Below are 14660 nucleotides of genomic sequence, written 5' to 3'. Positions count from 1 at the left end.
GACCCAGACATAAATCCACACACGTAGAGACACCTGAATTTATTTAAATAAAGAAACCACAAGTAAACATTGGGAAAAAAAAAAAAAGAAAGCAGTGTGAGCTAGGGCTGTCTGACTCTTTAGCCTGCTTGTATCACCCTTCTCCTCCTCCATCCTTTTCCCCCCTCTTTTTATTTAAATTTGAAACAAGGTTGTTTCCCATGTCAATCCCAGTTCCCTCACCCTCCCATCCTCTCCTATCACCCCCATCAAACCCCAGTCCATACCCTTTCTCTTTCCCAGAGAATGTAATGCCTTCCATGGGGAGTCTTCAAAGTCTGTCCTACCATTTCTGGCAAGGTCTAGGCCCTCCCCATGTATCTAGGCTGAGAAAGTATCTCTCTACGCTGGATGGGCTCCCAAAGTCCATTTGTGCACTAGGGATAAATACTGATCCACTACCAGAGGCCCCATAGACTGCCCAGTCCTCCTAACTAACACCACATTCAGGGGGTCTGGGTCGGTCCTATGCTGGTTTCCCAGCCATCAGACTAGGGTGCATGAGCTCCTTTTTCAGGTCAGCCTATTCTCTGGGTTTCTCCAGCCTTTGCTCATCACTTCTCCCTCCATTTAACTGGACTCCAGGAGATTGACTAGTGTTTAGCAGCTTCTGCTTTCATCTGCTACTAGATGAAAGCTCTAGGATGGCTTATAAGGTAGTTATCAGTCTCATTGTTGTGGAAGGGCATTAAAGGTAGCCTTCTCCACTATTGCTTAGATTAGTTGGGTTCATCCTTATAAATCTCTGGGCATTTCTCTAGTGATAGATTTCTCCTTAAATCTATAATGGCTTCCTCTATTATGGTATCTCTTTTCTTGTTCTCCTCTACTCTTTCCCTGTCTCAATCTTTCTGTTCCCTCATGCCCACTCTCCCCTCTTCTCCTCTTCTCTTTCTCCTAACTCCCTCTCCCCTCCCTCCATGCTCCCAAATTGTTTGGGACATCTTGTCCATTTCCCCTTCTCCAGGAGACCATGTATGTCTCCCTTAGGGCCCTCCTCGTTTCTGAGTTTTTATGTCCATGTGAATTGTTGGCTGGCAATCCTTTGCTCTGTGTCTAAAATCCATATATGAATGAGTACATGCTGTGTTTGTCTTTTTGTGACTGGGGAACCTCACTCAAGATGGTTTCTTCTAGTTCCATCTGTTTGCCTGTGAATTTCAAGAGTAGTACTCTATTGTGTAAATGTACCACATTTTCTCCATCCATTCTTCAGTTGACAGGCATCTAGGTTGCTTCCAGGTTCTGGAAATTACAAATAATGCTATGCACATAGTTGAACAGATGTCCTTGTTGTATTAATGTGCATCTTTTGGGTTTTTGCCCAAGAGTGGAATTCTTGGATCTTGAGGTAGACTGATTCCTTTTTTTCTGAGGAGCCACTGTACTGAAAGTGGCTGTACAAGTTTGCACTCCCACCAGCAGTTGAGGAATGTTCCCCTTTCTCCACATCCTCTCCAGCATAAACTGTCTTTGGTGTTTTTCATTTTAGCCATTCTGACAGGAGTAAGATGGTGTCTCTGAGTAGTTTTGATGGCTAAAGTTGTTGAGCACTATCTTAACAGTATTTCAGCCATTTTAGAATCCTCCATTGAGAATTCTCTATTTAGTTCTGTGCCCCACTTTTTATTTGGATTATTTGGTGTTTTGGTAACTAGCTTCTTGAATTCTTTGTATATTTTGGAAATCATCCCTCTGTCAGATGTGGGGTTGGTGAAGCTCTTTTCCCATCCTCTGGGCTGCCGTTTTGTCCTGTTGACTGCGTCCTTTACCTTACAGAAGCTTCTCAGTTTCAGGAGGTCCCGTTAATTAATTGTATATGTCACTGTCTGTGCTACTGGAGTTATGTTCAGGAAGCGGTCTCCTGTACCAATTTTTCAAGGGTACCTCCCACTTTCTCTTCTAAGTTAAGTTTTGTGCATGGCCATAGATATGGATCTATCTGCAGTCTTCTACACACCAGCATCCAGTTATGCCAGCACCATTTGTTGAAGATGCTTTCTTTATTCCATTGTTTAAATTTAGCTTCTTTGTCAAAAAATCAGGTGTTTGTAGGTGTGTGTGTTTGTAAGGAGTAAGGTTTTTCCGCCTGCCGCCTGGTCTTGTCCCGCCGCCGCGCCAGTCCCAATTAACACACTGAGACTCTGTATTAGATATAATTCCGTTGGCCAGGTACTTGTTTCTTATCTGCTAGCTCTGTCTTAAGTATTAACCCATTTCTATGTATTTCCATGTGGTTTCACCTACCAGGGAGAGGCGGCTGGAATCTTGTCTCCCCAGTTTCTCCATGCTGACCCCTCCTTACTACTTCCTCTTTCCTCCTCATCTCCTAGTCCCTCCTATCTTCCTTTCCTATTGGCCAACAGTGCTTTATTCATTAACCAGTATGAGAAACATATATACATAATGGCATCTCCCATCATCTCCTCTTTTCTGTCTAAATAAAAAGAAGGGTTTTAACCTTAACATAGTAAAATATATCACACAACAGTTATCAAATAAGAATCACAGTTAACAATATTTAATTCATTAACATTTAGCAAGATTTAAGAAAATATTCCATCATCTATTCTATCTTTATGAGTCTAAAGTTCTATATGTAACTTATCTTTAATCCTAACTAAGGAAAATTATAACCATAACTATCTGTCTTCAACTCTTTCAAAGACCACAGAAGGATAATATATAAACTCTAGAAATGACAGAGACATCTTGCCTTGTCAGTCACCTGAAGTTTTTCTGTAATCTTCCATCTTCAGCCCATAGGTCATAGTGTGTCTGGCAGACTCCTGCGCAAAGCAGAAAACTTTAAACTGTCCACCTGTATAGGCAGTTTGTCAGTCATTTTTCTCTGTGTCCTGCAGACTGTCTGGCAGTCTCTTCCATGAAGCAGGAACTCTGTAGCAATGTCCATCTTGAATCAGCAGTCACTTTTCTGTGGGTCTTGTATGTCCAGTTTATACAGCATAAAGTCAAACAGTCCAGACAAGAGCAGCATCTTGTCCAAATGGCTAGTCTTTCCATATTGGAGGCAAACTCCATAGCATGTTTTTTTTTAATATCCATCTTCCTTTCTGAGGCAGGTGGTGTTGCCAGGAGCAGTTGTGCCTCATTGTCAAGAAAAACCCTAAACCATTTTAAATGCCATATTCTGTAGGACTTTGAAAGGTTTGAAGAATTCCTATCTATTTCAAATACATCTCTGCATATCTAGAAAACCTAACTCACCTAGCTATAAGTGTTGACTATTATAGGTAACTATCTAAAATCTTACTAAATTATACATTACATTTTTTAGTGAGCTACATAAACACAATACCTAAACAAAAGGAGAAATATACATATCACAAAATTGACCTTAAATTGTATCAATAAATGAAAATCCATTCCAAAACAAAGTATTCCTATCTATATCATGGGTTAGTATCAGGGCTTTCAATTTGATTCCATTGGTCTACCTGTCTATTTTTGTGCCAGTAACTAGCTGATTTCAGAACTATAGCTCTATAATAGAGTTTGAAGTTTCTTTGTTGTACAAAGTTGTAGGGTTGCTTTGGCTATCCTGGGTCTTTTATTTTTCCATATAAAGTTGATAATTTTTTTTTCAAAATATGTGAAGAATTGTGCTGCAGTTTGGATGGGGGTTGCATTTAATCTGTAGGTTGCTGTTGGCAAGATTGCCATTTTTACTATATTGATCCTTCCTATCCAAGAGCATAGGAGAGAGAGAGAGAGAGAGAGAGAGAGAGAGAGAGAGAGAGAGAACACTTGCTACACATGTGAAGGGCATAGCCTTTGGCATGGAAATGCCTCCTCTTGCCACTCACGCTAATCTGACCCTTCTCTGAGCTCCTCTTCCCTCCACAGATAAGACAGTCGGCCTGAGGCGACGCATTCACATCCAGAGTGCCGCCGAGATGGCTCCACACTGACCTAGTCCATCCATTGAGATCGCATGCCCGTCCACCGTTTCCCTTTCTTTTTGCTGTGTGGCCACACGCATGAAGCAAATCACTGCTCCTGGCAGACAGTCATGTCAGAAAGCACAGAAGTGGACACGGTACAAGGATCGCTGGCCATGTTTGAAGGAGGCGGGGGAGTGCCATGCTAAGTAGGTATTCAGAATGTCAGGCAGAGTGTGAAGGGTGTGGTGCAGGAGGTGACCCTTTGGTCTCACTGCGATGTCCTGATATTACATAATCTAAAGCGTCATATCCATATTGGTCCTGCTGATACAGAACTACTCCTTTTGTGAGTACCAGGTAAACAAGGTCCTGGCTGTCGTATTTCACCGCATACATGAGAGTGGTTCTAGAACGATAGAAAGAAGATGAGCTTAGTGAAACAATAATTGAATGTATTTTACTATGTCGTTGTCTGTGTACAATTGGTGTGTATACAATTGACCATTTACTAACAAGACAAGTATCTTGGAAACACAAGTGTTCAGAGCTGTCTCCTAGGTAAAAAGAGAAAATGAGCAAAAGGCTCATGATGGATGTTTAGTGTGTGTGTGTTTGTATGGTTTTTTTAAATTAGTACACAAAATCCTTTTGATGATAATCCATGGTTCAGTTAATGTAGACATGACATAGTTCCGACTTGACATATAGCTACTTCTATCATGTCTATTTGTATGAATTTAGAGATGTTTGAGGGTCAGCAAAATGATTTAAAAAATGCCCCCAGTATAATTATACATATGGAATTGGGGTGGGGGGATGGGAGGGGGGTTAGAGTGCATGTGAGAGGGCAGAGAGGGTAAAAGGGAGGAACGGAGGGAGGGAGGGAGGGAGTGAGGAAGGTTGGGAAGGAGGGAGGGAGAGGGAACTGGGATCAACATGTAAAATAATAAATTAAATTAAAAAAAAATGCTTTGACTCCAAAATTTAAGTTGAAGGACAAGTTACTGGGGAAAAGGATTTCTATTTTTGTTTCCACAGAAAATGAAAAGATGTGGATTCCTTCCAGACTAATATGGTTTGATCACGCCAGACCGCCTGAAACAGAGTACCAGGTGATCTTACATTCAAAACAGCTGGACAAAGCAATCTTACAGACTACAGCCAGGATTTCTGAATCTTCTTCGAATCCCCCATGACAGCGCCCCCTACCAGCAGGAAGTAGTTTGGAAAGAACGACGCCCAAATTCCCAAAAAAAAAATAATAATAATAATAACATTTTATCATAAAAAAAAGAATTTAACAAGAATTCACAAACATGAAAAATAAAAAAAAATTGTAAAGGTGACAAAGAAATAAATGTTGGTCTACATATATGTTTGTGTGTAATGTGCAAGTCTGGTGTCCCCAAAGGCCAGAAGATCATCAGATCCCCGGGAACTAGAATTACATCAAGTAGATGCTTAGGAATTGAACCTAGATCCTTTGTAAGAGCAGCAACTGTTCTTAGTCCCTGAGCCATCTCTCTGGTCCCTAAAAGTCAGTTTGTAACTAAAAATTGGTGATGACATGTGACTAGTGGCTAGGGGACAGTGCAGTAGAATATTTCCATTATCACACAAACTTCTACTCCACAGCTTGATCTAGTGCACTTAAGAAACAAAGCTTTATGTACTTTGCAAGTAGTTTTGTTTTTCATTTTATGTTTAAGTATATGGCTGTTTTGCGTGTGTGTGTGTGTGTGTGTGTGTGTGTGTGCTGTGTTGTCTTTTTTTCCCCCGAGGTCCTAGAAATTGATCCTTGGACATGATAGGAAATGACTCAGTGGCTGAGATACATTGCTAGCCTATGAAAGCTGTTCCCAAAATGTCAATCAATACAATTGCTATTTGTAACGATGTTGGGTGTAGCATCAATCTACCTGTATGACTTGAATGTGTGATTTAAGCTGTCTATGCCCAAAGTTGCCAAGGGGTGGAGTAATCAAAGTGTAAGAATCCAATGGAATAGGAAAATAAGAATGAGAACTGTGCTCACCTAGTGGCCCCGGGTGACCTAAATGGGAAGTAGAGCTGTCAATCAAGTCATTCAGCTGACACCTAGTATTAGAGAAGGATGTCAAATACACTCATTCCAAACTCTGATATAGACAAATTGATTGTCAGCAAGGCCTGGACAGGGTGCTATGGGGACACAGGATTTAGGGACACTGTGCTTCAGGTGAGATTCCCCTCCTTTTCTAGAGGGAGGAATGTGTAGAGAGCAAGGATACATGGCTTTGAAATACTTCTCAGAAAGGGGGAGATTTTTTTGTTGTTGTTCATCTGAAAGGAGAGGACAAGTTGTACAAGTGTTTGGTGAGTCAGTTCAATAACAAACTGGCGTGTCATCAGCTGAGAAATCCTTTCCTCAGATGCCTAGTGGGTCCATTGGTGGAGGATTATATATCTGCAAGGAGGCACAGGGTGTCTGGGACTAGCTGGTCCCAACAGAAAGGACAGGCAACCACATGAGAGTGGGTTACAGAAAAGGGGCCATGTCTAATCCAGCTGCCGTTGGACCCGGGAGATGAGGGTCCCAAAGGCTTAGCTCCAGGAAGCTGAAGCCGAGAATCCACTGTATTTGGGCTGGTGCCTGAGGATTAATGGAGGTCCCCAGTTGTAAATGATGTTCACATTCCTGGCTGAACCTGGCTGTGGGGAAAGGCCTGCTACGGGGATATTCTGTGTGTATTGAGCTACAAAGTCCCAGGGTAGAAACTTCAAGCAAGGAGAGAGGAAAGTTTAGAACTGAGTCAACCGGGTGGTGTGCACTTGAGGGGTTGACATGGGGCATGACCTGAGCCCAGAAGTTAAAGTATGTCTGGGTAACATATCATATCCTGCCACCATCTTAAAAAAAAAAAAAAAAAAAAGGGAACCTGGAATAACCTGGAATGTTGACTCTTACCTATCATCCCAGCACTTGAGAAGCTAGAATAGAAGATTAATACTTGAAGGCAGTCCTAGACTACACACCAAAACACTGCTTTAGAGAGAGGGGAGAGCAGATGGCATCACAGAAGCAAAAAGCAGAGGTCTTGTTCTGGCTGCTCATAGGGCAATGCCCATCTCTCCAGAGGTGGTCCAAGACACATGCTCTGCCATCTGGAGGACAGGGATGAACATGACTCCCCACAACAAAGAGACAGTGTGCTTCAATGATATGCTCTTCCTGACTATGAAGCCACACATCATCCCTACTTCCTGAATGAAATTGGTGATAACATTGAGGTCAGGCACATTGTGGTGTCCTCTGTGACCCTTGTCATCATCCACTCTTGAAAAGCAGCTGACAGCTTCCAACGTCATCCACTGTATAGGCAACACCCAAGTCGTGCTGTGGGAGGGGCTTACTGTGTATGCCACATGCACTCATGCTCAGATGGAGGATGGCAGGCTCGTGGGACAGCTCACTTCCTCCAGAAGTGCAGGCAGATTTGATCAATGCTGTCATAGGGCTCAGTGGCAGTGGCCCTGCCTATGCTTAAGCCCAGGCTACTCTAGCTGATGATGATATAAATATGGGACTTTCGAGGTGACTGGAAGGCTGAATTGAGGCCCAGGCTCTCCTGGGGGCAGCCAAGATACTACTAGTTTCAGTACAGCATCCTTCACAGCTCAAGGATAATGTGTGCTCTCCTAGTAGGGCCACAATCATGCTTTTCATGTGCTGGGAAGTGGAGGGTTTTTGCTCCCTGCTTCTCAATCCTGTGGAGGCCTCCTGGATTGCATGTGGGAGCTGCACACCTTGGCTGTCCAGGAATCTGTCTCATCTGCTGCCTTCAAAAACACTATACTGGACAAGGTGAAACTGGACACTTCTGCTGGATCATCTCTGTCTTCCGGTTATGTTAATCCACATGACCTGGCCTCAGCCGGCAAGAATTTATATCTATCATCTATCTATCATCTATCTATCTATCCATCAATCCATCTATCTATCTATCCATCAATCCATGAGAGAAACTATTTATGTCTCAGGGAAGGGGAGAGTGAGAGATATAAGAACCATAGGACTAGACCACTGAAGCCAGGAAGTGACCATCATGAGACCAGAATTTGAGGAGGCAGCTAATGAAAGAGTACATAGCTGCCTAGACTGAAAAGGACTACCCGAGCCAGTGTGACCCAGGAGAGGGTGCGGTTTGGTAAAGAAACATCATGGAATAACACAACTCCAATTTCCAAGATTTGAGAATCTTCAGGGATTGTATAAAGGCGGCAGCCCCAGGCTGTACCTCAAGTCTGGAGCTGGTCTCTGCAGGAGTCAGTCCACCATACATCAGTGTACTTTTGCTTTTTGATAATTTCTTTCAGGCTTGTGGGTAGGGAGATTTCCTGACCCAGAGAAAATGGCTGCAGAGTATTTCATCTTCTCCCCAGAACTATTTCTACAAAATGCCAGGGACTTGCCTTTTTTAAGGGTTAAAATTATGTATAGAAACATCTAGCTCTGAGACTTTCTTTGAGGAATGTGTGAATCCTTTAAAACAATTACAGGATTGTTTTGATTTTGCCTTCAGTATTTTTTATATTTTGTTAAGTAAGAATTTATTGACGTTTCATGGGGAGGGGATGGGGATGGAAGCTAGGGCCTCATGCATGCTAGGCAATCCCTCTGTTATTAGGCTACATCCTCAGCCCAGAATGTGTTGGATTTTATCTAGTTCCTAACTTCATAACTGAAATCATATACAGGGCTTCCTTGTTATCTGCCTTTTTTGATGGAATACATAATACCTTTTTTAGCCCATGTACAGACATTCAGTTCTATTCCAATTCCTATCTTTTAATTTCTCTTTCTTAAAAAAGACAAAAACAGCAGGATTTCCTGGAGATTCCCATGGCCCATGATTCTCAAAATACCTGCCCTTTGATCTTTCAAAATGACACGTGGCATTTCACAATTATTTATTTAATATATTGGGGTGCTTGGACACCCAGATTTTAGGAACTAACTCAATTCAGCAGTTGCCTCTTTCCTTGGGGGCTGCATGGCTGGGAACAACATGAAGACAAAACTCAGTATTTACTAGGCAGGCCAGCAGGTCGGAAGTAGTTGGGGTCTTTACCACTCCGGCCCCATTCGTTGGCAAACTGGTCAGCTCTTGAGTCTTCTGCTCCACGTCCTGTGAACCTCTGAATGCCCTCTCTGGCATCACTGTAATCAAGACAGACAAGAAGAGCCATGAGCAAACTGGAGGCAGGAGCCCCATCCTCTGCACCCCTCTCTCCCAGAGATGGCTGTGAGAGGAGCCCGGGAAAGGCAGGGAAGGAGAGGCTGGTACTGATGCTGTCTGAGTGGGCGCCTGCTCAGTGCAGGATGTCACCCTCATGCTGAGCGAGCAGCCCCCCAGGGGGGAGAGGATGGGTCAGGCGTTGCTGCCAGCCACTCCCAGTACTAAGCACAGGAAAGAGGAAGGTTAACAGGCAGTGTGCACAGGATGCAGAGAACAGCCCCCTCCTGACTGTCCAAAGCACTCAAACTCTGCTCACAGAGACCTCTGTTACCTGATCACTTTAGCAGCCCAGACTCCTCCTGGGCCTCTTTGGGCAGCATCATAGTTTCCCCGGGCATGGAAGTATTTATCTGAATTTTTCCAATTGGCCTCTCTCATGTCAGAGTAAGCTCTCCACATGTCTCTAGTCCCTGGAGGGGGAAGAGAATGATGAGGAAGATTGTGTTAAAGCAAACCAGAGGGTTAAAACTTCCAACTCAGTTTAGTGATTCAAGCTTTCACAAGCCTGCAGAAATGTCGCCGGCTCGAATGAATAGTTCTTACTTCCCCTTGTGTGTGCAGGAGGAGAGCATCGGAGCGAGGTTTATTCTGATGATTTCCTGCCTTACTCCGTTGTTGGTGGTCTTGGAATGCTCAAACTCATACTGAGGAGAAGAGCTCTCTAGGGGATATTTCACCATACCATGATGAAACTCTCTGTAAAGGTCCGGGGATACTTCTGTCTAAGGTGTGAGACATGAGGCCTCTTCCCTTCCTCCTCTCCCCTTCCTTCTTATGCCATTCCTTTCCTTTCTCCTGTGTTCTCTTCCTTTAGAGATAGCATGCATCTCTATATAACTCTGTACAGCATGAGCCTCACAATCCTCCTGCCTCAGTCTCCCATGCGATACAATCTCCACTGCGGCCACAGCGCTCTACTAACACAGGCAACGGGAGCAACTGCTCTCCAGGCAGACTGAGTGCAGTTTTGTCCTGCGCCCACGGAATGTCCAGGGTCTATTTCAACATGAGCAGTTCTCAGCACAGTTCGCTGAACTCCATCAGCAGAAGACAACAGTGAGTTCTCTGATACCGACTAAGACAGCTGGATGACCAGAGACTTCAGGCGGCAAAGGACACACTAGCTTTATAACTCTATGTGCTCTCCAGAGCAGGGAAGAGTAGCAGGCACCTTGGTGATTATGCAGGGGGAAAAAAAAGGAGAAAATGCACATGGGACGTTCATGGTCGATACTCAGTTTATGGTCATCTCACTTCTCTGCCCACCAGGACGGTGCCACAAACAGCAAAAGTTCTAAACTAAGGAAGAAATGGTGAGCCCTGCAGTGAAGGAATCAGACCCAGCCTGCATTAAAAAGGAAATATCTTTAAATGTAAGGAGTTAGCAGAACAGAGGAAGCCCGCTACTACCTAGGTTCATTTAATTTTTATCCTGTAGTGGCTGGTGGGAGGTGTTTCCCTTGGTGACAGTTGCTACTTCATGTCCCGGCCCCAGCAGGCCTGTATTCCAGGTAACTAAGTCATTACCTTCTGTGGGTGTGGAGGATCTGAGCTTTCCTCACGGGCAGCTGCCTTCCCTAACCCATGGCCTGCTGCTTCTCAGGTAAACAGTGAGTGTGTGCGCATCAAGTCCTCTCTCTGTTCTGGGAGCTGTGTAGTGGATTCTGAGGAGTTGGACAACCTGAGGTAGTTTTTCTGGGGTTTTATTACATAGCTTATGTATGCTCTGTGCCTGGCTTCCTTAAAAGGTAGACGTGGCACCTACACCACGAGATTAATTTATCTCCACACACAATGCTTTTCACTGCTCTGTTGGTCTTGGCTGCTGTCACTGTGGATTGGGGACTGCACTGGTTCTCCTTTGCCTGGCCTGGAACACTCTACACTTGGGATGCACTTCATTTCACAGCACCAGACAAGGATGTGAGCTGTTCAACATCCTCCACACGGGGGCAGCAGATGCCCTCTTTGGCTGTTGAATCTGCATCTTTCAAGTACAGATTGTTCCTACATTCCTGTGGGGAAGCTGCTATACAAACTGTGATCTCAGGCTTGGGATCCTCACAGGAAAAGGTCAACACTGACCAGAAAAGTTCACAACTATGTAGGAAGAGCGACACTGCTTCTCTATCCATTAGGATGTCATAAGCTCTTTTGGCCTTAATGATGTGGTCCCTGCTCTGGTAAGTGCTTGGAACTCACAGATACAACTTCCTGCCCCCATCCTCTGTTCTTACCTTGACCAGCTTCTTTCATGAACTGGAACCACCTTTGGCTGTCAACGCCCAGGATCAAGAAGCAAAAAATGAAGGCAATGGAAGACTTCATCGTGCTGTAGGGCCAGGAAAACACAGGATGAATATGCCATTTCTTGGGGTGGGGGACGCTTCTGTATTGTGGAGCTGTCCTTGCATGCCAGTAACAAACCCCACTGCAGTTCATACTTAAACCCACATGCACACGTAGATACAGGTGATACAGTGGATGCTGGGAGCTATCCAGTCCCCATTTCCACGTGTTTCATTAGAATCCCACTGTCTGAGACTTTGCAAATGGACCACTAGTTTAAAGCACATCGCACTCCAATTTTTCCAGCCAAACCACAATGGCATAGGAAGTTTCCAGAGAGGCTTGTGGGGGCTTTATAACCATCATAGCTCTCTGCAGTCTATCTGTGGAAGGATGAATCCACCCTTCCATGAATTCACACAGAAGCATACAACAAATCTCCATGCTAAAAGTACAGTCTCCAATGAATTCTAATCCACCTACTAGATTCAGGAAAGAGACAGAACACAGAAACAAAACAAATGAATGCTGGCAGGGAAAAGAATCCACAAAGAATTAATGTTGGTAATTGAATCACAGGAACTTATTAGGAATTAACTTAATGTGTCAACATTGGACATAGATATATTTCAGAGCAACGCCATAAGTTCGTGTGAGGCTTTGGGGGACACTTTCATAAACTTCGCTGGTCATGTGGAGGAAACTTGGAGGTGTGTCTAGGGTCAGGGATGTTTTTACCCCTCAAGGCTTTGGAGCATTGTGAGGACTGCTCTTCTGTAGGTGGGGACAGTTGTCCCCTGCAGAGGACACTGCAGCTGGCCAGGCTGATTTGCACTCAAGCCCTAGTGCAATGCCATTTGGTCACATTTCATTTGCAGTAGGAATGCTGCTAGAAGAAAACTTTTTATGAATGTAAAATTATACAGATATTAATTAATGTATCTTGTACTAACATTCAGTAATTATTTAAGCTTATAAAAATGAAATATTTGTATGATTCTGAGAACATGTATATATTTATTAGTGCATTGTGGGTATAGATTCTACAACGAGGAAAGGGGTTGACTATAGAATTCCATGTATTTGAAAAAGTATATGTCATGAGGCTGGTTTATTAGCTTAAAAATGTGTTCTTCAGAGTGTGGAGAAAGGGGCACACTCCTCTAATGCTTGTGGGATTGCAAACTCTTGCAGCCAGTTTGGAAATCAGTATGGCAGCTCCTCAGGAAAATGGAAATTAGTCTACCTCAAGACCCAGTAATTCCACTCTTAGGCATATACCCAAAAGATGCACATTCCTACAAGAAGGACATCTGTTCAACTATGTTCATAGCAGCATTATTTGTAATAGCTAGAACCTGGAAGCAACCTAGATGCCCCTCAACTGAAGAATGGATGGCCTAAGGAAACTTTACTTGTTCTGTGCAGTTTTGCTTTCTGTGAGTCTGTGATGCTCTATTTATTTGTGGCGGTACACTTAAGATGTTGATTTCACAATTGTCCTTGTTTCTAAAGAAGTCATCTCGGCAGGATGCTACATGTTACGTATTTTTTTATTAACTTATTATTAAGTATGAGGCAGTTGTTACAGAAACCATACTGGTGTTTGGGAAGATGTATATTTAGCAGGCTTTTCAATTTTAAATTGTCATGTGTTTAAAAAAAAACTTTTATACTGACAGATGCATAATCTTAAAAGTATAAATGAAACTTGAGTTACCATGTTTAAAGTGTGACAGCTATGAAAAAACTGGTTTCTTAATGTTTTTCTAAATATTAGAATATTCAATGTAGCAACCAATTCTATGTAATACATGTAACATTCAGGTATTTAATTTGAAAGCCACTATATAAAGAAAAATAACTATTTTTTAAAAAGAACATATGTTGGAAAGTTCTGACAACTTACCTTGGGCTGTTAGTTCCTTTCCAGATGTGACTGGTTGAGGAGATGTGGCTGAGGCTAAGGGACAGATGTATATATATTGTCACTCGGCTAGTGGAGCAACCCCCTGTTTGATCTGGCATAATCCCACTTGGCTGTAATTTAGCTTTCAGAACTTAAATGTTTCTCTTCACACAGATCTGCTTTTCCCAGATTGTGCAATCCAGCCATTTTCAGGAATGTGATAAGTCAGGGCCTTCTGAGTCTTCCCCATCCTGACTGGGATAATCAGGATGAGTACTTTCCATCCAGTGATGTAGCGCACATTTCTAAGGAAGGGAAATGAACATTGGAAAAAGAAATCTGAGTATGTAATAACCATGTAGGTGCATGGCAAATCCAAGGGCTGAATTTGGGTCCTTACAGAGCGTAGTTCAGAATTCAGCTGGGCCTAGGAAACAGGAGAAAAGAAGGCACAAACTGATTTTAGCATCAACATGGGTGGACTCAACAATGGGAAAGGACTTCTCTAGAATCAAGAATATTTATTCACGATCAGTTGCTGTGGAAGCCAGGAGAGCTGATTAAATGCAGATACCATGGGAAGCCAGGAACATATGGGAAGCCAGGAACATGAAACACCAGTACAGGAATTTGCTTCAGCGTTGTGACTCACAAGCATGCATGCGGAAGGCCCACTGACTGCTCTGTTAACAGTGGAGTCAGGCAGAAAGCGGCAAAGTGTAACACAGGAATGCTGGGAGACACCATCACCAAATGGCTAATGGAGCTAGAAAACAACAGTATGTTTTTCTACCAGACTTTATCTTAGAAGAAAATCCATTCAGGCCATGGGGCAGGGCTGCCCTTTATTTTGTATCCCCACCCCTTTAATCAAATGAGAATAATTGAATGTGTTGACTTCCCTAAAGAAGGAAGGGTTATAACTACTGCCGGCAGGTATGATGAGGACATCACATTTGTTCCTAGGTTTTAAGGGATCTGGGCTGGAAGCCGGAGGACAGTAGTAGAGGCAAAAGAGCTCAGCCAGAAAGAAATAGCTCAGAATTTTTTCTTCAGAGATCTTTACAAGAAGAGGCATGTGAATATTTCATTGGAGAAACAAGCAGATGTAACAAGCCGTGAAAGTTGTAAATGAATAACCGCTGAGAAGAATGGACGTGAAGAGACAGTTGTTTGAGGCAGAGGGTGTGGTGCTGAGGAGGATGTTGGTAAAAGTGATGCAGGATGAAGCAATCAGGC

At 43.3% G+C, this 14660-nt stretch overlaps 1 protein-coding gene and 1 pseudogene across 1 annotated transcript; one reads left to right on the top strand and one right to left on the bottom strand.

Moving 5' to 3' along the window:
* Positions 1–7029: 7029 nt before the first annotated feature.
* Positions 7030–8434, top strand: LOC127213793 (pyrroline-5-carboxylate reductase 1, mitochondrial-like; annotated as a pseudogene).
* A 443-nt stretch (positions 8435–8877) lies between these two features.
* Positions 8878–13547, bottom strand: LOC127213682 (serum amyloid A-3 protein). Its single transcript, XM_051174139.1, has 4 exons — positions 13422–13547; positions 11461–11555; positions 9495–9633; positions 8878–9144 (listed from the first exon to the last, which is right to left on the bottom strand). Exons 1-4 carry the CDS (start codon positions 13538–13540, stop codon positions 9006–9008), a joined length of 492 nt encoding a protein of 163 aa, XP_051030096.1. The 5' UTR covers positions 13541–13547; the 3' UTR covers positions 8878–9005.
* Between the last annotated feature and the right edge of the window lie 1113 nt (positions 13548–14660).

This window comes from Phodopus roborovskii, unplaced genomic scaffold, assembly GCF_943737965.1.
Source record: "Phodopus roborovskii unplaced genomic scaffold, PHOROB, whole genome shotgun sequence".
NCBI lineage: Eukaryota > Metazoa > Chordata > Mammalia > Rodentia > Cricetidae > Phodopus > Phodopus roborovskii.
This window is presented reverse-complemented; position numbering and strand designations above follow the sequence as displayed.

Bases quoted from the DNA above. Each gene is read 5' to 3' on its own strand.
- LOC127213682 (XM_051174139.1), bottom strand. From the start codon at position 13,540: ATGCCAGATCAAACAGGGGGTTGCTCCACTAGCCGAGTGACAATATAT. The intron at 9,634-11,460 runs GTAAGAACAGAG...TTCCCCCTCCAG, and splicing joins CATGAAAGAAGCTGGTCAAG to GGACTAGAGACATGTGGAGA. The intron at 9,145-9,494 runs GTAACAGAGGTC...TCTTGATTACAG, and splicing joins TGGGCTGCTAAAGTGATCAG to TGATGCCAGAGAGGGCATTC.